General features: G+C 38.2%; 2 protein-coding genes across 3 annotated transcripts in view; one reads left to right on the top strand and one right to left on the bottom strand.

The window, feature by feature from the left end:
* Nucleotides 1–312: 312 nt before the first annotated feature.
* The window catches only part of SCLT1 (sodium channel and clathrin linker 1), a 46,649-nt gene continuing 23,053 nt past the window's right edge, over nt 313–23,908 (top strand). For both annotated transcript variants that reach the window (XM_086612122.1, XM_086612123.1), the window contains exons 1-12: nt 313–344; nt 3,986–4,053; nt 4,764–4,816; nt 5,720–5,789; nt 6,849–6,904; nt 7,285–7,417; nt 8,218–8,340; nt 10,105–10,170; nt 12,773–12,843; nt 18,734–18,824; nt 18,992–19,083; nt 20,698–20,875. In XM_086612122.1, coding sequence (XP_086468248.1) covers nt 4,000–4,053; nt 4,764–4,816; nt 5,720–5,789; nt 6,849–6,904; nt 7,285–7,417; nt 8,218–8,340; nt 10,105–10,170; nt 12,773–12,843; nt 18,734–18,824; nt 18,992–19,083; nt 20,698–20,875 — 987 coding nt within the window. In that variant the 5' untranslated portion in view covers nt 313–344; nt 3,986–3,999. The remainder of the gene's footprint in view (nt 345–3,985; nt 4,054–4,763; nt 4,817–5,719; nt 5,790–6,848; nt 6,905–7,284; nt 7,418–8,217; nt 8,341–10,104; nt 10,171–12,772; nt 12,844–18,733; nt 18,825–18,991; nt 19,084–20,697; nt 20,876–23,908) is intronic.
* The window catches only part of LOC147528681 (uncharacterized), a 34,127-nt gene continuing 23,081 nt past the window's right edge, over nt 12,863–23,908 (bottom strand). Inside the window, exons 6-8 of the mRNA XM_086612124.1 lie at nt 22,621–22,746; nt 15,994–16,113; nt 12,863–13,079 (exon numbers count right to left, since the gene is read on the bottom strand). Coding sequence (XP_086468250.1) covers nt 12,965–13,079; nt 15,994–16,113; nt 22,621–22,746 — 361 coding nt within the window. The 3' untranslated portion in view covers nt 12,863–12,964. The remainder of the gene's footprint in view (nt 13,080–15,993; nt 16,114–22,620; nt 22,747–23,908) is intronic.

Genomic DNA, 23,908 nt, shown 5'->3' with positions numbered 1-23,908 from the left:
CCGGTGCCGGTGACCCCTCAGCTACTCCCGTCACTAAAAGCAGCAGCGGCGGCATTTCCTGAACAGAAGTTTAAGGCGCAAGCGCCTATTTTAACTCGGAAGTTCCCTAAAGCAGTTTAACACGGGGTTTCTTACACTTCCAGGAACCCGCTGCCACTCCGAACGCAAACTCCGCTCCGCAGCCCGCCGCCTGCACAGCCTCCAGCCCCGGCGCGCACGCGCACAGCGCCGCCCCTCCCTGCCCGCCGCGTCCCCACCTTCGCGCGCTCGGCCGCGCGTCTGCCACGTGACCGACGTACCGCTAAGGGCCGGGCCGGTCGCTCAGGGAAGAGCGCGTGGGGCTGGTAGGTGGGCGCGCGCCGCGCGGGGAGGGTAACCGTCGCTGAGGCGCGCGGGCGGTCCGGTGCCATGTGCCTCTCGCGCGGCGGGGCTGGCGGGGCTGCCGCGGAGGGACCGGGGCGGAGGGGCCGCGGCGGAGGGGCCGCGGGGCCGCTTGCCGTTACCGACCCGCTTGCCGTTACCGACCCGCTTGCCGTTACCGACCCGCTTGCCGTTACCGACCCGCTTGCCGTTACCGACCCGCTTGCCGTTACCGACCCGCTTGCCGTTACCGACCCGCTTGCCGTTACCGACCCGCTTGCCGTTACCGACCCGCTTGCCGTTACCGACCCGCCCAGCTGCAGCCGCGGCTTTGCTGCCCGCAAGCAGCGCGTCCCCGGCGCCTGGAAGTTCCTGCCTCCGGCTTTTTCCCGAGCGGTTCTCACCGTTCCTTGTCTGCCGGGGAGGCGAAACGCCGTCGGGCACCGGGGGCGGCGAGCGGCTGACACAGCGCGCCGTTCCGTGGGCTTTTGCGGGTTTTCCTGGGGGGAGACTCTTCCGCGGCGGTGGCGCTTTCCGCTGGAAATACGGCCGCTGCGGTGGGGGAGAGGCGGGGGAGGGCTCCGCGAGCGGGCGGCGGCGGGTGCCTGCCGGCTGCCTGCCCGGCGCCGGTTGGCCCCGGGGCGGCCCCGCGCTGCTCGGAGGAGCCGAGGCCCCGGGCGCTGCCCCTCGGGAGCCGGGTGAGGTTCTACAGGGGGTAGACACCCTTTTGTCTATGGCTGTGGTAATAAAGATTTTTTTTCTGTAGCTCTTCTGGTGTTTGCTGTAGTGAATAGCATAAAAAGAATTTTTTTAGTGAGCTCGAGACTAATAATTAAAAGCGGCTAATGGGGGTAACAGCCAAAAAACATGCGCGTTTTTTCTTGTAGTGCCTCTTTCCTCTAGTTAAGAAACTACTGCGTTTCTTATGCTTGGTTTACACCTGAAAGGCAAAAAATTGTCTTGCCAGTTGCTCATAGAATTTGCTTTACAGACTAAAATAAATATTTTGAATTATGCGTTGTTACAATTGTGATGATTTTAATGGAAGCTTACTATGACGGAATCAGAGTGCACTTTAATTGCATACTAGCAAAATACTGGCTAAACTTGCCTCTGCAGTTTATGTTCCTGTAAATAGGGAATGGGTTGATGCATTGTCCCAAGAATGTTGCTGATTAATGTTGTGGGAAGATTTGATACCCTGGCAGGAAGTAGGACAAGATCACAGTGCATAAAGTGCAATGGCTGTGCATCACTCAAAAATCAAAATTTCAGTTGATACTAAACTTTGTATGACATTTTTGGATGGCCAAAAAGGGAAGGACCAACTCTTGATTCCTCAGACATAAGTCTGAGCCAACAGAGTCACCCCAGCTCAAAAGCCTGTATCTTTATCAAGCTCTAAGTGATTATTATACTGTGATGCAAACAAGTAGTGGCTTTTTTATATGTATTTATTTCGACTGTGTGTAGCTGCTTATTTTATAAATCTTCAGGCTCTAAATAGAGCTCAGACTAAATTCACTGTGAAGCAGTAAGAATTGTGTTTTCCATCAAGTTTAACTCTCTCTTTAAAAAATAAACTTAATAAGTTTTTTAAGGTGCCAAATGACCAATTTGAAGCTGGCTTGTATGCCGAGTGAGGCATAAGTTATTTGAGGCCTATTCTAGGTCTGATGCATGGATTGATGTTTTCTCTTGTTTCATCGATGTGGAATCAAAGTTCTAAAATGCTGAATGTGTGTAATAGACATGAAAAGAGATTCTCTAAGCACAAGTATATTTGGCTTTATAGACTATTTGTTGTGTTAAATATGTATCTGTAAGGAAGGTTGTCAGAATGAAATGGCAGTCTCTGGCCCTGATCAGTTTCCAATTGAGTTTCACCTGAATGCTTTTTACAGTACCAGCAGCCAACCCTACAAATAATAATTAATCTATTCCATTACCTGTTTTTGTGATAAGGTACTAAACACGTAGAACTTTAATCAATGTATGTAATGATTCACTGTTGAAGGTAAGCACACCTGTAAGAGGTGTTTAAGATTTGTTCCCTTTTGCACCTGTGGCCTCTCATGTTTGCAGACTGCTTTGGCTGGTGAGGGCAGCTAATTTCCCCTTCCTGTTCCTTGGCATCCTTTTACTATTACTTCCTTTCTGTCCCCTCTGTCTTTTCACTATATCCTGCTTTAAAAGATTAGAACCAGAAAAAGAACCATGGGATGTGTATCAAGAAAAATAGGCAAGAAGTTGTTTTAAATTGAAATGTATGCATTACCTTCCTGACTTCCTTTTTCTTCTTCTTTACCCATTCCAGTTACAAAGGTGTCACTCAGATTTGATAAAATGGAATAGAATGTTTCATTTGGAAGGGACCCACAATGATCATACAGTGCAACTGCCTGACCAGTTCAGGGCTAACCAGAAGTTAAAGCATGGTATCAAGGGCATGGTCCAAATGCCTCTTAAACACTGACAGGCTCGGGGCATGGACTGCCTGTCTAGGAAGCCCGTTCCAGTGTTTGACCACCCCCTCAGTCAAGTGCTTCCTAATGTCCAGTCTAAACTTCCTCTGGTGCAGCTTTGAATCCTTCCCACGTGTCCTGTCACTGGATACCTGGGAGAAGAGCTCAGCATCTCCCTCTCCACTTCCCCTCCTCAGGAAGCTGTGGAGAGCAATGAGGTCGCCCCTCAGCCTCCTGTTCTCCAAACCAGACAAGTCCAAAGTCCTCAGCTGCTCCTCTTAAGACATTCCTTCCAGCCCTTTCGCCAGCTTTGTTGCCCTCCTCTGGACGCATTCAAGGACATTCACATCCTTCTTAAACAAGCACACAGTACCTGAGGTGAGGTCGCACCAAGGCTGAATGCAGCAGGATAATCGCCTCTTTTGACCAGCTGGTTATACTGTGTTTTTGTTAGATCAAAGAACATGAACGAGTGCAAAGGGGTTACTTCTTCCTTCCAGCCTTCTGCTGGGTCTTTAATTTGTAGTCCAAGTAGTCTCTGAAGTCTCAATAGCCAAAGTTAAAAGAATAAGGAAGAGTGATGCCTTAGTTCATGTTCCCAGCTCAGCGGTGTGAGATCTCAATACTCATTGCTTTGCTTCTTTCAGAAATAATAGATACTGACAGACTGCATGTCTTTATTCTTGTCTGGATTTCTTCTGGATATGCTTGAGTCAGATCTGTTTATCAGTGAAGCTCCCTTGACCGAAGTTTGTTGCAAGTTTATTGAGAACCGCAGGGATGAGTTCCCAAAAAACAAGTTAATTGTCAAACATCCAGCTGATCGAATTGGACACACAATGTGATTTGTTGTACTTAGACCTCGGGAATCATTAAGATGTGAACGTGTGGGTTTTCTAGGCAGAAAGTTCCTTTTTTAAAATTACTGTAAGAAAACAGAAGGAATATGAAAGAAATTGAGTTCATTATTATTACAGTCTTTGTAGGCTTTTTCAGGTCCTATTTTCATTCAAATAGTTGTGCTAAGTAGAAGAATTTTATGAAGCACACTGTATGCCTTCAGAGCACTACACTGTTAAATGTATTTCTGACTGCCAGTCAGGTTTAGGTAGATAATGGCCCATGCTGCAGCTGAGACTCTCAAACTTTGTATTTTTCAGGTCAGAGGCTAAATATGGCACTTGGACAGTGTGAAACAGATGAGGTTTTGAGAGGTACTGCTGAACAGGTATGTGAACTTGGGGATGGAAGTAATATGAATTTTTGTGATGAGGTTTTGTGACAAATATCTTTGCATACATAGAGCACAGCCCACGTCAATGTGGCCTGCTTTGGGTCCGTTCATCACACAGCTCTAGAGTTGCTTGTTGTTTTTCCATGCAGCAACAGCAGAATAAAACTGTCATAACAAACAGTGAATTCTTGTATTTTTGGTGCTTTTTCAAAATTTTGTCATATGCAGAAGTACAAATGCCTGAAAGAATACTTGATTTCTACTTAGTAAACTTTTTCACTTTTTTAGAATTCTCTTTTCTGAGAGATTTGTCCCATGTTGAGATAACTTTTTGTGCTGGATACCATGAGCCTGTCTGAAAGTCTGTGCAGAAGACAAGGCATCAACACTTTCCTGATGTTGAGATGCATGGGAGTGAAATAAGCACTTACACAAACTTGATTGTTCTTTTAAGAGCAAGATGATTCCCTCTCAGATGCAGTTGTGCTTCATATCAGAGCATCTCCAAGGGAAAAAAAAAAAAGATAATCTTTTCAAATTGGGCCAGCACTCAGGGATTTTTGAACATAAACCTGGAAGTGATCATATGCGATATTGTGTGCTATTACTGTCCGGACAGAACAACAGCTTTGGGTTGCATGTAAAAAAATTAAAACTACATGCACTCATGTGCACGTACTAATATGTAAAGTATACCATTACAGACAAGTGCCCCCGGTGGTGATGGCATATCAGGATCCAGGACGATGGACCAAAGGTAACTGATTCCAAGTGACAGGTGGGAATACTACAAAATATTCTAAAGAAATTGACGTATGCTTTTAAAAGTGTAAATACCCAGGTGAACCTGGTACACCTGTTCACAGCTCTGAACTTGTGAAGGGACATCTGCAAAAGTGTTCCCATAGTTTGTTTTAGATACTATTCTGTTTATACATTAAATTAAATAATAACTTTTCTTCCACAATCTGTAAAATAAAGGGTGAGAGATAAAGGAAGGAATTCTGTTGTCTGAATTTTAAGATAATAAACAGAAGTGCAGGTAAGATGGTACTGATGTAGGTAGCACAGGTAATTGCTGTCTCTTGAGGTCAAGCGGATGTTTTTAAAGATGCTGATTTAACAATCTTCAACTAACAGTTGCCTGTTAGTAAACTGTTCAGTAATCATTGTAATTTCTTGTTATAAAAATAACCCATCCTTTCTCATTAGCTCATAAGGCATTATCACTCTAGACTAATATAGAATTTTCAGAGTATTACTATCAGTTACAAAAATACTAGGCGGGAAAAAGTATATAGGTAGAACTACATTATTTTACATTGCCTTATAGGCCACGTTACTGTTGTATGTGAAAGCAGTTACAAAGTCTAGTCTTTAATCATTTGGTATTCTATGTACGAAATATTACTGTTGTACTAGTGCTTGTTTATACTGTCCTATGACCTAGTTATGTTATGCAGGAAATCTGCTGTTAATGATTACGCTTTAAAAGTAGTAATTAAATTTGTTCATTTGATTCAGGTGAATTTCAAGCCTGGAAATTAAGTGACTGTTTTGTTCTGTTCTCTAGATTAAGAATTCTTTAAAAGTAGTTAATTATCAGAAGAGTGTTTCAGCATTTACAGATTAATTCTAAGCATATTTTTCAACTTTTTAGCTTGTCAACTCTAATCACAGAGTATGATAAATGCTTAGAAGAAATGAGAGAACAGCAGCAGTTTTATCAGGTATGGATGTTCCTAACATTTCAGACTGTACATTCTTAGGATTTTACAGTATTAATATCTAGGCCATTAGGGTTTTGTCACTAAAGGAAAGTATGCCTGCGCTACGCTGCACAAACTTGCCGGACTGCAGTCTGCCTCGAATGAACGGGGAGCTTGCTATGAAAAGGTTGGGAGATGTCCAAATTGCACAGTTCACTGTGCGTTTGGAGAAGTAGTGTTGTGAAATGAAACCTGGAGTTTATTTCTCTAGATGTTCGGATAGGGTTGCAGGTATTTTCCTAGGTGACATTCAGATGAAGCAGCTGTTTCCCTCTTTCCTTACAGGTCTGATCTTGGCCATGCCATCCAGCTCAGTCCTGCAAGTGTAGATACACCCAGCCTTCTCTATTCGTAATAATTCTTCAGATTTAAATAATCCTTTAAATGTTTATTGTCTTAGAGGCTGAGGTGGAGGGGGACTGTGCTCCTTTCAACCGCAGAAAAATGAAGCTTTTTAATGCAAAAGTGATACGTTTAATAATTAAAACCTGTGGCATACCGAAAGCAGTTTTTCCTTGAGATCTACATGCAGAAGTTTTGGTTTAATGCACTTAATTTGTTTCATCTGTCCATCACAAAGATTCTCCAAATACAGTCTTCAGGCTTGGTTGATTTCAGAAGGCAATAGAAGCACTATGGTTTTGTTGCACTATTTCATTAACGAAACAGTCCGCTTGACTTGTGTAACTGAAGTTTCTCCTCGGTTAAGTCCTAAACTCCTTTTTCAAATGCTTACTGCATAAAAGATGGGAGTTATCCACTGTATACTTAAAAGAACTTGAGTTAATTAAGAATCAGTCTGAGAGAGCTCTAAGAATTCCAAAAGGTAAGTTTGAGCAGCTGTTGAATTCAAGTGGCATCCTGTGACTTTCCTATAAAAAGAAAGCGACTTTCATTTCCTGGATTATGCTGAATTAAATTTTCCTCCTTTTACAATACCAGTCAGAATTAGAAGATGAAAGAATTACCAAGGTTTGTTTTAATTAAACTAGTGCTTACTCTTGCATGTGTTTGTGTTAGGCACAAATGAGCGAGATGAGACTAAAACTTGAAGAAGTCACCAAGGAAAATGAAAGGTAAATAATTGCACTGCCCTATTAGTACTGCTGGTTTTATTGATTTCTAAATCTTAAAAATCTTTTTTTAGGACCTTGAAATCTTTTTATCTACTTAATAGTTGAAGATGTCATACTCACGAGCTTAATGTTAGAGTCTTTAAGTGCTTACTATAGATTACAGCACCAGGTTTAGGAGATACAACCATATCTCTAGAACAACTCAATACTGAACTATTTCAAACTGTCTCTCATGTTTATAGAACATAACTTAATAGATTCAAATATGACTTAGAAGTAAATAGTATGTACAGATTGAAAGTGTGGTACACACTTCAGTTGTTTAAAAAACCATGCCTGTTAAAGAAACACTTTGCTGACCTTAGCGCTTTGAATTTCAGGCTGCACACAGAGTTGAAAGAGGCTCTTGAGAAGCAACTAGAGGGTCTTCCTTTCATGCCTCTGGGAACTGATATTCCTGCAGATGAAGGCATAGTGAGAGACCTTCAAGAGCAACTACAAGTGATGCACCAAGTGCGTGAGATGAAACATTTGTGCTCTTTTATTTCTCTTGTACCTTGTTGTACCTTGGCAGATTAGGAGATGCTGTTTTATTTCTTGGTTCAGAATTCATTTGTTCAGAGTTCCTTGAGAGTGTTTTGAGGCCTTCTTGACTTTCTGTAACTGAAAAAGCAAGTACTTACACTTTCAACTTAATGACCTGAAGGAACTTCTTTCTCAGATTCGTTTAAGAACTTCTTAATAGTAATTTGTGCCTGTCATTTCACGTAGTTGACTTGATCTTTATTGAATTCCTGTCAAGGAAATTAATGAAATACTTTGTTTAATTTGAGTTTTTGTAGTAACTTGTCATTTTAATCAAAAACATTGTAATGTGATACGAGGTGGCGAGTATGTGTGGGATATGGAAAATAATATTTAAATCTGAAAAGATAAGCAAACTTTGAACTTATTACAATGATGTATCAATCCTGTTGCATATGATTAAGTTAAAGTTGAATTAACAACTGAATTTGGTATTTGAATATTATATATACTGTAAGCCTACAATAAATACCTGTAAAAGTTTGAGCTGTAAAAAAATCTGGAAAACTTGCAGTTCATTTTTAGGTGGAATTTGAACTTCTAAGCATTTTTTTTTCTGCATCTGAATTTGGTAATTTGTCTGTGTAGTGGTAATGTATACAGAGAAGAGCACAGAAAATGGCATTTCTGCAAAATAGAAGTTAAGACCTCTCTTTCCAGAGAATGACAGATGAAGGTACATGTGCTGTAATAGAATATTCTATTCAAACCACTGATGTGTAACTTAGGAAAAAGAACAAGCAATGGAGCTCTATCAGACCGTATTACAGGAGCACGATCGACTCAAGCAGCAGTACCAGGAACGCATGACTGAAACGCAGATTCACGTGGCTGAAAGGCAAAAGCATAAAGTAATTTTAATTTCTATTTTTGTTACTTTTGGGGTGTCTTTCTATACTGTAGAGATTCTGGGTCTGTGTGTGTAGTCTAACTGAAGTGGGGGGGTTCTGCCAGTACTGTTAATTATTTTCCACAGTAGTCATCTAAAGTTGACTGATCAGATGTGGTCACTGATTCATCAACTAAATGCACCATTACGATTGGAAAAGTTCTTTATTTTAAATATCTGGGCCGGAACTTGAGGAATGCACTGAGTTTGAGTCTGAGGGCACATATATATGTGCGCAAGATATGCATGTGCATATAAATAATCATGTTTGAATTGCATGGTGGGAAATCTTCAGTAGAGTTCAACATTTGAAAAACCTGCTAAAGATTTCTGAATTCTAAGGTGGAAGTCTTTCATGTTTTTCCTGTATTTGAATCGCGATTTTTGTCTGCAAGTTCACAGTGGGACAGTGGGAAAAGTACTCTTCATTTCCTATTGTCATTCAGTAAAGAAGCATGTGTAAACAGACAAAAAATCAAGTTCAGCAGTGTTCTTCTAATGCTAGCTTGTGTTTAGCAGCCTGTTTGTCTTCTCCTGTTTCTGGGGAAGGCCTTTCAGGAAATCTTAGTTCAGAAAAGCTGTTTTGCTTACAGAAAAATATCTGTACAGCTGTTGTGCTACATCAAGTTTCGTAATTATTTCAAGTAATAGTTATGAGAACTCTCATATCTACATGTAGTTTCAACTTTTTGCCTCTGTTCCTTATATGACATTATTTCTCGTGTTGTGTTGTCAGTTACTGGTAACAAACACCTAGTAGAGCATACAGAGTCACTGGTAGCTGTTGGGAGTGTTTAGGGCTGTCAGATTCCACTTTTGGTTGGTAGCTAAATTGTTGGTGGATTTTAATGCCATTGTAACAAGAATGAGGTTGAGCTGCCTTTTGTTAAATGCTGCCAGTCTCCCACAGAAAATGGCTTTTCAGTTAAGTTTTTTTTATGTTAGGTTTTGCTTTTAATGGAGGAGTAGAAAATAGCTATCAGAGGTAAACAGAAATAGGTAACGCCAACTAGAACTTAAATTGACAGAAAGCAAAGATGAGAGAGGATATTGTTTTAAGGGTTGGGTGTAGTAAATGAGGGAGTTGTTGGAATAGGTTTCTTGCATATACTTGGCCTTGAGGCTGTTAGATAAACACAGCACAATTAGTAGATATTCCAGCTCAGGGATTTGAGTCTTCTCTATGTTCTGAAGACACTTGGCGTGCTGCAGATGATTTTTCTGTGTTATGCTAGTTTTCCTAGGATGACAGAGTTCACGTTCAGGGACTCAAAATTTCAATCTAACAGTATTTTGTATGGACACAAAACATCCTGTCTGGCAAAGAGCAAATTAAGCGTGTCCATACAGGCCTTTTTTAATTAAGGGGTACATGTCTGCTACTGCATTGAGCAAAAATGCTGATAGTAGCATCATAGCCTGCATAGCTCTTTAAAGGCACTACTCATGTATGCTTTCATAGTTTGATAGTGAGTGCATATGAGTTTTGGAATGAGGCAAGTTGTGACTGAGTAAAATTCAGAACCTTTTTCAGTAGTAAATCTAATTTTCCAGACTACTAGATCAACAGCTAAAAGCAATCTAATTAAAATCTACAAAGCCATGTTGCATTTCCTGCAGCATGTGTAGATTTTACGGAAAATATTTTCAGTTGACGATGAAACTCTCTAATTATACACTCTTTATGATGATAATGATTACAAGAAGCTTTGAATTCTCTTTTTAGGATCAACTGACTGGCTTTCAACAGTTGACTCGGCAACTGCATAGAACCAATGAGAAAATAGAGTTGGTAAGTAAAACATTCTGAGCAGTGACCTAGGAAATTATTTTTTTTCCTACTAGGGCCTCAAAGTATAAAAGAAAAGCAAAAAAATCCTTCATACATACCTGATTGAAAGAGAAATTGTGCCACTCAGATTTGCAAACTTCTCTAGGGACCAGTCAAAAATCAAGTAGTCATGGCTTTTTTCAAGAACTCCAAACACCAGGTGAGGGTTTTTGAGAGATGAGTCCTTAAGATTATGCGAGCTCTTTCTTAAAGAAGTCAGTGGTAAGTTTAGACTCAGAATTTTACTATGTGGTGAATGTGCTTCAGTAACACATTCAAAACCATCTTCACAAAGGAAAAAATTATTTAAATGATGACCTCTTATATAGGCTAGTTCTGCTGCACGTTTACCAATTCCTAGTTTGGCACTGCTGGCTTCAGTCTTTGTTGTTGACCTTTTTGGAGATTTTTCTGAGCTCTAATCATCTTCTTGTGCTTCATCCATATCCTTAGATTGTGGGACTTCGTAGTCTCTAAGTTTTAGCTTAGGACTTCCAGGATTGACTCACAATTTTAATATCGGAGAAAAATCGAGGTGAAAGACTTGGTGAAGTTTCTGGCTGAGCAGCTTCTCTGAAAGACATAATTCCTGTGTGATTTTTGATTAATGTTTATCTTGGATACTGGCAATGCAAAGAGACTCCTACTCGAGACAGTCTACTCTCTTCTGTCTTTATCACTGGAACCTTTTTTCACAACTGACCTCTTGTTAAAACAGAAGCCTGTTTTTTTGGTGTTGAGTATTGTAGGTATGAAGGAAAAATTACTACATTCATTGTCATGGTGCTTCTGTTATTGAAAACTTTTATATAGCCATCTTTTCCCTTTCCCTGCTTTTTCTATGCTGTTCAAAGCAAGTCAAGTCTTTAGATATTCTTTGACAATGTTTTTAAGATGTCTAATCATTCTTTCTGCTCACCTTCAAATTCCTTCTAGTTGTGCCATCATTCTTGAACTGTGGTGCTGGAAACAGTACAATACTTCAGTCAAGCCCTTACCAACATTGAGTAGTATATTGCATATTACTACAGAATTGTATCTTGCAAGCGGTTAGCCTGTTTACAAGCTATTTTGTTAGTATTGATACAAGCAAAATAATGCACTCAGAGAGGAACTGTTGCCTTATGTAGACAGTGATGGTCTCAAAATTAACTATTCTCTACAGATAGATATTTCAGAGTTACTAGGGGGTTGCTGTCTAAAAACAATCTCAAGCAACTACAATGATGAGCTTTTAAAGCAGTTTTGCTGAGGATTTGGAAGTTACAGACTATTTGATATGCTGTTACAAGCAGATAAGCAGTAGATACCTCAAAAAAAACGAAATCACTGAGCGCTTAAAATCATAAAAATGGGAAGAGATCATTTGGAGAGGAGAGAGTGAAATATGTGAACTCTTTGAAAGAGATGGAATAGATAATGTTAAGATAAAGGTAATCCATTTGTTCGCATTAACCAAAAAATATTTGGCAAGGTCTGTTGCCAAAGGCGTAAAGCAACCCTTTCTTGAACTAACAAACTGAAAAATAGGAAGTGAAGAGACAGTCATTTGTCAGGTCTTTTATTGTGGTAAACCATCTGTTTCCTAGATGTGCTCAGGTTAGAGTTGTTCAGCATATTTATAAATGTTTTAGAAATCAGATTTGTTATTGAGGCAACAGTGTTCACTACTGATGTTAAACTATTTAAGGTAGTGAAAGATGAAGTAAACTGCAGAAAGATCTTGCGATGCGGAGTATCTGAGTGAATTTTACCTGATATTTCATTGGTATTAATAAAAGCAAAAATAACGCATGAGGGCAAGAGGGAGCTTTCACCTTGGGTACTCTGTGAGGGTCTTGAAATTAACTGCTATTACTCATAATAGGTATTTTATAAGTAGGAAGGGTCTGATAACAGTTCTTAGCAACAGTCGAAAAAGCAAGAAGAATGCTAGCAATTATTACGAGAGGAGAGGGGAAAGAAATCTCTTGTGCTTAAGTCCACCGTAGAGTAGCATCTTGAATGCTGTGTGCAGTTGTGGTCATCTCTAATATCTCAGTGTATATTTACGTATATGTAAGGTCTAGAAAAGGCTAGTAGGGTAACAAAAACATGAAATGATTCTCACATGAGAAGACAGTTGAAGGAGAATGACACCTCCAGCACTATGGCTGGCATAGAAAAAAAAACGAAGGAGGAGCAATTGCTCATAGTTTCTTGTCTCTAGAACAAAGGACTTCTTTCCAGCAGTATGTGGTCTACTGTGATACTCATTGTGACAAGGTATTTTGGACATTGAAAGGAGATGAAAATGCAGATGGTAGGTCCTTGCTATTACAATTCTTATCTTGGGAAGTTTTTGCATAGCCAAAATATGGAGAAAGAAGGGGAGGATTAGGTAACATCATTCTGCATTTGTCTTTCTAAAATACTCTGCCTAAAGCTTGGCACTTGGAGACCAGTCGCAGTTTATTGGCTGTTTTTTATGGTATTATATTCTGTAGAAATGCCCTACAACAATTCTGATATATAACATTTTCAATACAATAAGGAACGTTACAAATATCTCCTTATTTTGCAGAGCAACCAACAGTTTCTGCAAACTGTAACAGAACAGAAAGCGGAACTAGAGCAGCTTCGAAAACAACTGAGGTAAAAACCAGACAATTTTAAAAATTAGAAAATACCTTTTCTATAGTTCTTTCTAACCTGTTGCTGTGTCATGGGCCTGTCCGTACTGCAAACTGACTTGACAGTGATGGTTGAAATGGTTTCAGTTAGTGCCTCTTAAGTTGGTACCAAATGTGCAGCATACCCTTGTGTTAGGATAGCGTATTTCCACTTGGTGTGTTGGGTTCAGCTGTTGCCTGAAATACTCGAGGTTTGACCTTTGATTTAAATTGAACACAGTGTCAGTATCACAGCAAAATTGACTCTGAAGATAGACAGGTTTTCTTTAGAATACAGTTTGCTCAAAATCCAGTTACATAATTACTCATTCCAGTTCTGAAATTTGAATGTTCAAAGCACTTTGAAGTTTTAATATTTTGAGTAAGATTTCCATTCAGTGTTTCTCCATAAAGAGCTCAAAGCCATAGGCTTTTTGGAAGTTGGAGGTACGAGAAACGTTAATTATAATCTTGAAGTATATCAAGGAAAATGAGAAAAATACTTGCAACATAATTTCGTGATTATTTGTGTTTACAGCCAAAGTCTGTTCAACGCCAGTTTACTGTCTGTTAACTCTTTTAATTGGTGATGACTGATGTCAAAATTTAATTTCAGGAAAGAGTGGGTTTGTGGACTGACAATAGAAAGGAATTGGATTTATTATCAACCACTGATAATTTTTTGTATAGCATTACCTAAAGCTTTAAATAAGCTTTTTAAAACAAACTTTTAAGTTTTTAAGCCTAAAATTTGTAATTACTTAAATTTTGAATTAATTATTGAATTTTCCTTTGCTTTTAGTTACTGCGATTTCCTTTGATGCTGTGATTAAACTACTTAATTTGGTTGAACCGCTATCATGTTTTAGTTAGTTGTATCTTTTAATTTTTGTAGAACATCACCCCAGAAATGGTAAAAATAATATCCATTTTTATGTAAATGGTTAAAGATGGCTCTGTGTGTTTGTACATCCACATGTGTTGATGCACTCAGTTTTGTAAGCAGCTTTTGCAGGAGATGCAGGTATACAGAAACCTAAGTTGACTGAACGTCTGCTGATACTGATTTTATCCCTCCAAAAAAGAATGGCTGCATCAGACATTCCTTCTCTCTTCCAAACCCATGTAAAATATTACATGAAGAGCAATTGGTATGTGTTGCAATGCTTAATGCTTATCACTGTAAAGATTGGGTGTTACGCAAATTGCAGCATCTGTTCAATGAGTGTCGTTGTACCATTTGTAGATATTGAATTCTCTATGTCCCAATACCCACAGTGCAAGACACGGGTTTAGAGTGAACAGATTCATTGATGTTCGATATTGGTCATCGTTGAATATTTATTAACCAATTTAAAAACTGGTCTTTTTTTCAAGATTGGTTGTATCCAAACTTTCTCACTGTTAGAACAATAAAAATTAGCTGTTTCCAGTAATAAACCTCCTGCTTGGTACATTATGGTTTACTTACTAGGAAAATTTTATTTGTTTTAAACAATGTTTATTTTGACATTTCCTTTGTATAATAAATTTAGGACCAGAACCTGCTTACAAATGCCAATTTAACTTAATCACTGAAGGTGTGCTTTTGAGGGGGAACTTGTTAGCACCTCTCATTTTAGTTAGCCAAGTTTTCCATGGAAAAAGTATTTGCAAAAATAGTTTGGTTTGGAGAAGGAAAATGTTGTGACAAGCAATCAAAGATTAATGTGGTATTCAGGGTATTTGGTAAAATGAACTATTTCCAAACTCAGTCATCACTTGCAATTTCCTTGTTCATGCTACTGTTGTGTTCTTGGAAAGAATGGTTTCATATTTTCTTTGGAATTTCTTTCCTTGCAGAGGGTATTAGTATTGAATTACTGTTTTGGTATCTCATTCATCTGTAAATCCTTGGTCTTGCATTGACATGCTTACATTGTCTCATGTAATAAGTGGGTATGAAAGTAGTTAGTGCTAACTGAACCTATTTTAGACATTCAATAGATGCTGTCAAAGTTCAGTTTGTTACTGCACTTCTAACACTCTCAATGGTTTTGTAAAAAAAAAAAAACAAAACACAAAAAAACCTACACACCAAAGCCTAAAAAAAAAAACCTAAACAAACAAACAACCACAAAAAAAACCACCCAAACTTTAAAATCATTCAGGTAGTGGCTGAGCAGCCAGCTGAGTGGTTTTGTCAAAATTACAGATGTCATAATTTCCTTTGGTCTCATCTTTATTTCATTTTTAAAAGGAAACTCCTTTTTAGGCTTGATCCTTGGAGTTATGTGAAATTCTTTAATGATACCGCTTGGATCAAATAATTTAGAATAGGGCATGACAACCCAAAGGGCCACGCTCTGTGATTCATAGCCATGCATACACACAAGGATCTGTGTAACTGTCTGTACAGCAACAAGCAGGGACGGTAGAAGGGAAGTGCCTGTTTTCTTCTTAAACTGCTCCTTCAGGAAGAAGGAATATTAAAAGGTAGAATTCCTTGGGACTGACTGAAAGCTAGTGGATCATCTTGCTCTGAACTTTTACTCACACGTGCCCCAATATATACGTGTATCTTTGAGTTGCTGTTTTACTAATAGTGAAATTGTGAGTGAATTGACTTACATGTAAGTATCCACAGGGCTGGAGTAGTCATCTTCCTTCTCAGCTCACAACACTAGACTTCTGGTTTAGTATGTTCTAGCTGGGCAAGACTGCTCAACACAAGTGGCTTAAGTCAATCAAAGCAGTTAACTGTGTGCCATTAAGGAATAAGCGAGCAATCAGTGGAGATTAATGATCAATATTAATAGTATAACAGGTAAACCATGATGCTAGACATTTGCAATATTTTAATAAACAAACACCCATCTATAAACAGCCTTCTGCAATTGATCCCATGAAGAACTGATCTCACATGCTCTTTCTTGCTTGCTCTGATATAGGTACACACACCCTCTCTCACAGGAAGCATGGCTTAAAGCATGTGCACAGATACTCCCTTTTTGGAAAATATGGATTCCCCCATCTGCAAACCCCTCCTCTTGGAAGTGTGGGTGCTCCAGCTTTATGTGTACTTGTGCTGCTTCCTGAAGCCTGCTAGCTGTGCCCTGCTGAGAAAGCACCCCAGGAGTTCCCATACACACACCTGATATGGTGGTCCCCATCTATTTCATCCTGGTGCAGCTGGGCGCAGGCTGCTCCTGTGGTCTGGTGGGGCAGCTGCTCGCAGGCTTGGGAAAAGGTGGCAATGCCCATGGAGTGACTCCTGTGGGATCAAACACAGTGTCACTGCTGGGCTGTCACTCTAAGGTCTGTCACTCACAATCACAAGTTTTCATGTTCCCTTTCAAGCTGTTGTTTTCTCTGAAATCTTTGTATCAATTTAATCTGGCTGGCGATGATCATGAGCAAACATTGTCATTGTTGCTCTCCTCGTAGCATTCTCAGTTTTGGGCAAAGAGGCTTTCAGAGGAATTTTGCATTTCTAATCATGGGCACTGATTATGCTCACGATCCTCTTGGATCACTAAAAGTTCTTGCAACCCTAGAAACAGTACTATGTTATACTCACAAAACTAATGACAGCAGTTCTGTATAGCTCTGAAGTAAGTGCTGTAGTGATTCTCAAAGAAGTCTGGAATATTTTCACCAGTTTTTTCTCTAACATGAAGTTATACAGACATAGTTTGCATGGATTATACAGCATATGTTGCAGACAATTCTAATCCTTTTGGCTTTTTTTAATAGATTTACACTGATTTATGGTGGTAGAGTAAGAAGTCTGGAGAGGAAAAGTAGATTTAAAAAAAGCCCAACTCATATAGGAGAATTTAGGTTTGTATGGCCTAAATTGAGTGTAATTTTGGAGCTTTTGATATTGGTAAGCTTATAAGCATGTGTTGCTGAATTTTACATATTTTAAGATTAATATATGGCAAAGTATACAATCTGACATGTGTAGCCATAAAACACTTTAAACATGTTCCTGACCTATTGTCATCCTGTATTTCCAGTATGTTGTACCTAAAGGAAAACTGCCAGATTAAGATTTGGCAAGTAATCTGGGAAAAGGAAGACAAAATTAAGAGTTCAGCTGGAAGTTACTTTCAGGATGAAAATAGTTTTTATTATTTAGATCAGAAGCTGACCTTACCTAAAATAAAAAAAAATGAAATTTGGAAAAAAACTCCCTAAGAAGTGTTTGAGAACAGAGTCATTGCTTTTCATCAGTGTTAATATAAACAAAATATTAAATGTACAGTTACACCGTACTATTTATATACTGTTTACATACTATTACGCTAGCTGTTAAAGGGTCAGAATCTGCCATGGATAGAGACAATGTAATAGTTGATGTATTTCTGTAGAGAACTGAGGTTTGAACAGATTCCACTTATTTGTATGCTAGAATCTTTATTAAAACATTTATTAGTGCTTCGAAGCTCTGTTGGCATTGCTAGGACGGAAACTTGGCATTACTAGGGCGGGTATCTGCATTTTAGAATCTAAAAGATTTTAAACAGAGATAACTTGCTAAGATTACATTAAAAATACGTTGCACAGTGAAGAATAAAAGCTGCATCTTTAGAATAAATTTCTTGCTTGTTAAACACACACCTAGGAATTGGATCTGAATCTGAATTTTGCCATTAAAATGCTTTTTTTAATACTTAAGCTGTTCTTTGTTTTATAAGCTCTTTATATTTTTTTTGTATTTTTCCCTTCTTATGCTGGGTTTTGAGTTTTTATTTTGTTCTGTTTTTACAGCACATTTTAAATATTTTAAAATGTTTTTGAGGAAGCAACTTAATGTCCTCATAAACCGAACAGTACTTCTTGTAGGAGATTCAGATGGAATAAGATGAAAGGTCTGGACCTGCAATGAAGAGGGAATCTCTCTGGGAATAATGTTTTTATCTTTGTTTTTGCTTTTTAACGAAATGATGACACAATTGTTTTTCCTCATTAAGGTGAAATTAAGCATTTCCTGTACAGTTGTTGAGATTATGTGTATCTTGCATAAGATTTTCATATAGGTATAACATTCTCTTGTCTCTTATGCCATTAAATCAAACTTAATATTTCTATAAGGAGTTTTTGCTTGAAGTTTATTCTTAACAGTATTAAATATTTTCTAGCTTCTTTCATGGCTATTAGTATTCTAGTTTGCATTAGTTTATCTAATATGTCTGCTCTTTTTTATTGTACATTCAATCATTGGGCTTTAAATCTGGCCTAATACGCAGCCTGAATAATTGGGTTACACCCCAGGTGAAGGAATCTGTATGTCTTTGTGTTCCCAAGTCAGAGGAGTAGAAGAGTTGCTCATTTCTAAGCTTTTCTACTGAGGAGGAAATCTGATTCATTAACTAGTCTTTCCCCCCCCCCCCCCTTTTCTGTTTCAGCTTGTCAAATTCTCTGCAGATGACAAAGCATATCAGTTAAATTCTTCAGAAGTGGTTAATGATTTATTTTTTTTTAATTTCTAGTCAAATTGCTTTAAAAATTGAAATCTAATTCTGAAAAAGATATCTCTATTAAGCATGTGTGGCCAATTATATTTAAGTTGTAGAATCACCTGAAGTTTTTGATTGCCTACTCCTCCCAAACATTTAATTAACACATACAAGTTCTTGTTAAGCTATTGTTAAGCAGTAATTTCCACAGGACAGTCGTTTAATGAATTTGGTATTCTTGTCTCACTGCCACATAGTACGAAGGAGAAGGGGGAAACCTTTTCTACCCTGTAGGAACAGAATTATGAAATCTGGCTGCCCTTCGCAGTGTTTATATTATTTATTCTGTTTCAGCTAAGTGGTAATGGAGTCGGGTTTTTTCCCCTGTCATAATTGAAATGTAATTGACAGGCTGTTTTCTGCATACAGGCAGGCCAAAATAGATGGGCGGACGGCAAACGCGAAGGTTCATGAAATGACCAGATTGACAGAGAAGCTTCAAGGCCAATTGGAGAGAAAGGTATTCTGGAGAAAAGAAACATGTTCTGTTGTAACTGAACGGCCTGTCAGCTATCTGAATGCTGACAAATTAATCGCAAGGTGTTCTCTAACTCGCTTTATGTTAGTATATATTTATTTTGTTCAGGGAAGCTAGATGATGTCTGGATAATACATATATTCTTCTAGGAAGAAGACATGTTATCTGCCCAGCAAAGAGAAACTGCGTCTGACAAACGCTTGCAGCAAGTGCAGTCTAGTATAAAACAATTAGAAACAAGGTAAAGACACTTCATTGGGCGTTAATGACAGGAAACATGCAAGTAAGATGAAATATTATGGGGTTTTCGGCCTCTGGGTTTTGTGTTTCTGAGCAGTTCTGTTTTCTCAAAATACAGATATCTTATGCTTGGCTGCTCTCTATCTTATTTGTTCTATTCTGCAACCTTTCAGAAGAGCTTCTGATTTCAATGTACTTAAAATTATAAAACAGACCACCTGATCTTATTGTCTGTAATGGAGAAAAAAATCAGGCATTTATTTTTCATTTTAGTGAATAAATTCTGCTCAACTCTTGTTAGCTTTAGGTCGAGTTCTAAAGAAAACATGCACACTGAAATTTGAAAATGTTTGTGTAAATGAGCTGTTTTTAAGGTGAATACAGATTTTTTTTTTTTCTTTCCATAAGATTTGGTTTCAGGTCTTAGTTCAGCAGTCTTTATACAAAAAAAGATTATTTAATAAAACTGTTAAAGCACACTTCTTAACTATAAATGCTAGTTACAAAAGAAGTTTGAATACCTGCAAAGGAGTAGAACTTTAATACCAGCACACTCTACTGGAATTGATCAGGTTCTTTTGTGTAAGTTTGTTGCTTTTTTTTTTCCCCTTGACTTTCCAAGGATATCACACTTAACTGAGTGCAGTGATTTTGATTCAATTATTAACATTAGTCAAATGACTTGATAGCTAAGAGGAACTGGTAAATTTCTTTTTGAATAATTGTGTGACTGTTCATCTTCCCTTCTTGGTCACAGCCTTGTGAGCGTGATTAGCTGACTCTTCAAGAACTCTAGAAACCAAGTAATTATTAGGGAAGGGACCTTGTGACCATGTGGTCACGTCCTGCCTCAAGGAGTTGCACAGACTTGTGTGGCTACTTGAAGAATTTCACTGGCCTAAGCATTGTGGAGTCTTTTCTTTCAGAATGTCTTAAGAAATTAGCTAGTTTTATTATTTTCTGTAGGTTTTTGGTTCTACAACAGTTGTGCTTTGGTTCTACAGAAGTAGAGTCGTTGTCTTTGTATGTTTTACTACAAACATGCTAGAAAGTAAAAGAGCGTGGCTGCTTGAAAAGGCAGCCCAAGTGTTGCCAAAGTGCTCACTATGGATATTTAGAACTGTGCACTTTTTCGAACTAGCAGCACTTGTGGAACTTTGAGATTTTTTTTTTTGAGGATACCTCTGAGACTCTCTTGCCCTTACTGACAATCAGAATTAAACAATAAGAATTTCTAAGCTGTTGTAAAATTACCAGAGGTTTTCTTGTTCTAATGGTATAGCTGCAACTTCTTTGCCCACATCCAATTATTCCATTTCCTCCACAGAGGAAAACTTTATTCCTTCTGGGGCTGTTCTATTCTGTTTTAATATGGCACATTTTCAGTGATGTATCCCAGGACAGCAATATTCTTCTAAGGGTCTGAGTTAACTCCTTCAATTCTGTTTATTTCTAGGACTTGATGAATATTAAACTCAAAGACTCTGTCCAAAAACAAGCAGAAAACCAGGAATGCCGTTTTGGCAACTTATGAATAAATATTTCCTAGTAGTTTAATTAGTGTCTTAATTAAGCATCTTATTGTTAAATGTGTAAAATTATTCATGTCTTGTAGATTACAGGTTACTGTCCAAGAAGCTGAACAGCTGAGAACAGAAAGGACAGCCCTGGAGAAACAAATCAGGGAGCTTCAGACAAAGTATGCTAATCTAGAAAGGGAGAAGTATGATGCTGTTGCAAAAGTCCAAGATTGCATACAGCTCTTAGAAGAAGCTAACCTACAAAAGAGTCAGGTAAGGCAATGGAGGAAGATATTTCTTAGATTTCAGAATATTTTCATCACTTACAGTGTGAAGTGCCCGATTATGTATACACAACCAAGCTTCTTTTATGTCTGTTGTACTAAAATTAGTAATGCACAAGACAGCAAACTGTGATACGACAATACATTGCTTAGACTTGTCATACAGTATAAATTTCAAAGAACATATTGAGTGCCTGGATAAAGGTGATCTAAGTGATAATACTGTACCTGAACTTGAATTTTAAAAAATGTTTGACAGAATTTCTTGTCAAATACTTACAAACAAATTGGGGTGTCAGAATAAAAAAGAAGGTCTTGTTATGAATTTATAACTTATTAATGGTTAGGAAAGAAGAGCTAAAACTAAAGGGACTTTTTTGTTATACGATGGACATAGGTCACCAAGAGAGTGAGTTCTATGTTCAGATCTTAATTAGTCAGAGAAATCTGGAAAAGTGGCTGAGTAATGAGTGGGTGACTCATTACTCCTGCACCAGTCAGAAAAAAACGGCAAAGGTGTTTATTAATGTATTATAGCAGAAGGAATTCAAATGTGCCATACTAGGTGCTGAATTTAGTCTTACAAATCAAAAACCAGTTCAGGAAATAGTATGCATGTGTCTTAAGGATACATTCACGCAACCCTCAGTGGTACTCAATACAATGAATAGAATGTTTAGAATAAGAGTTAAAAATAAAGATACCTTTAAACATAGTGCACCTTCATGAGCAGTTTTGATCAGCCCATTTCAGGCAAGACACGGGAGAATTAGGAAACTGCAGGAGGAGTCAATATGTGGGGAGGCCTTAAAACAAATTTTTATATGTGATTAAACTGTCATAGGATGATGTGTATGACAAAAGTGTAGATATGAAAACAGTAAAGTTCACGAGAGAACAATCTCCCAAACCTTCCTAAAGAACAGCAAGAATCTAATCCAGTAAGTCCTGACATGTCTATTGATCAAAAAATAGAGTCACTCTGTTTATCCAGTTCTTAACTTTCCTGAAGTATCTGCTGTTTGCCCCTTTAGGAGATAGGATACAGGGCATGGTAAACTTTTGTCTAAGATGGGCTCTTGGTGTTTTAATGCTAAACTTCAGTTTGAGTCAGACTTTTAGAAATCTAATGAATTGTGTTTGCTGGCAAGACAGAACCTTTATGCACATCTGATGACTGTGGCCATCAGTAAGTGAAACCCAGTTTAGTTAATGTCTGTGGGAATAAATGGAGACTCTGAGAATTTATTCTGTTTGGGCTAACATGTTGAACCGTTGAGTAGTTAAGGAGATAAATGCACCCTTTTTTAGTCTGAAGTTGCTTTTCAAACTTTAGGAGCCTCCTGAGTATCTAAACTAACTTTTTACTTTTAATGTTTGGAATCTTAAAGTTAGTGTTCCTCTTGGTTCTCTGACAAAGGAGGCAGACCTGCCTCCTTTTTTCTGACAGAAAAGGGAACTAACATCTTTAAAGAGATCCTGCTACCTTCTGGCCTGCTTCTAGAATAGATTAAAAGATTGACAAAGCTTAAGTTTCTAGTCATTACTGCAGTTAAACTTTTGTGATTGTTCTTGTTATACAAAAAAGGATTATCATTTTGTTATAGTCTTTCTTCCTATGTATTTATAGTCATTTAAGAAACCCTTTGGTGGCATCTTTTCCCTTTCATAATTTCCTCATAACTTTCTGCATCTCATTTGTTTTTTGAACTGATCTTCTGCAATTCCCTTTACCTGTTAGGCTCTGGTTCAGAAAGGGGTGAAAAATGAAGTTTTTCATCCTCCAGCTCTTGATGGCCGCCTTTGGACTTTTCAGTTCCTTTTTCGTAGTAAGATATTTTGATCCTTAACAGCATTCCCCTACAGCCCAATAGTGGAGAGAATACAAAGAATGAAAGGTAAAACTAAAATCTTTTTTTTTGCAGAGTTTAAAAACCAGAAAACGCTTTTTCATTTGAAAATTACTGGTAAGGAGTATAAATCACATTTCCAGTCTGCGAAGTATTAATACATCAGAGCAGTGTTAGAACACCATTTGTCATGCAAAAGTAGATCATTTGATGCCACCTGCTATGAACTCACATGAAATTGACAGAAGGAAGCAGCCCAGTAAACATGATCGTAATGTAAATTGTGTCTCTAAGACAGTAACTGAACAGTTACAGATAAGTAAGTGGCTTGTTATAAGTAATAGTTTAGATTAATGCGGTCATAAGAATAAACTGGAATTTGCAGACACTTGTTAATTTACTGCTCTGGCTAAAACATCCTGAATTTTTCGAACTGAGAAGTTTATTAATGAACAGGATAAAAAAATGCAGCATAATATACACATCAGTTAACTCTCTGTGTCGTAAACTGTGGCCACAGGGGTTTCTCCCGTCTCTGTAAGAGACTGAGAGGTGGAAGTAACAGGCTGTCACAATAGTGCTGCTCCTCTTCTGTTAACATTGTAAAGCACACCAAGATAAGCTTACAGAAAGACATCAGAAGGATTTTAAGAGTAGTTTGAGAAATAAAACACAAAGTTGAATTGAATGGGAGCAATAACAGGAAGTATGACCAGTGAAGTGGCGTGTTACTGCCTGAAGCGAGTAACTCCTATAGGCTGAATTTATATCACCTATTAGGGACGTTTTTATGTCTTTCTCCCTTTATGCACCTACATTTTCTCCATGTGCCACCTACAACTTTTCGTCTCACCCATCAAGAATTCTACATTCTGTCATCTTTTCAGACCAGCATCTCCTATTATACTTTAACATCAGTAGCTTTCTTGCATCCTCCAAAGGAACGATTCCTTGCTACACCTTTGTCTGTAATTCTTGCCATTCTTTCAGGCAAAGAGCTGTTTGATTCGTTGTTACCCACCATGAAAGGTACTGCATACACATTCCTTAGTTGCTTGTAATTTTTATTCCTTTACTCTTAGTTTCCTGGGAGATGAGTAATTTAGTCTATCAGCCATAAAAATTGCTTAGCTATATGTAGGAGCCCGTCTGTGTGTATATACGGATATTTT

The sequence above is a fragment of the Tauraco erythrolophus genome, chromosome 5 (genome assembly GCF_009769465.1).
Source record: "Tauraco erythrolophus isolate bTauEry1 chromosome 5, bTauEry1.pri, whole genome shotgun sequence".
Lineage (NCBI taxonomy): Eukaryota > Metazoa > Chordata > Aves > Musophagiformes > Musophagidae > Tauraco > Tauraco erythrolophus.
This window is presented reverse-complemented; position numbering and strand designations above follow the sequence as displayed.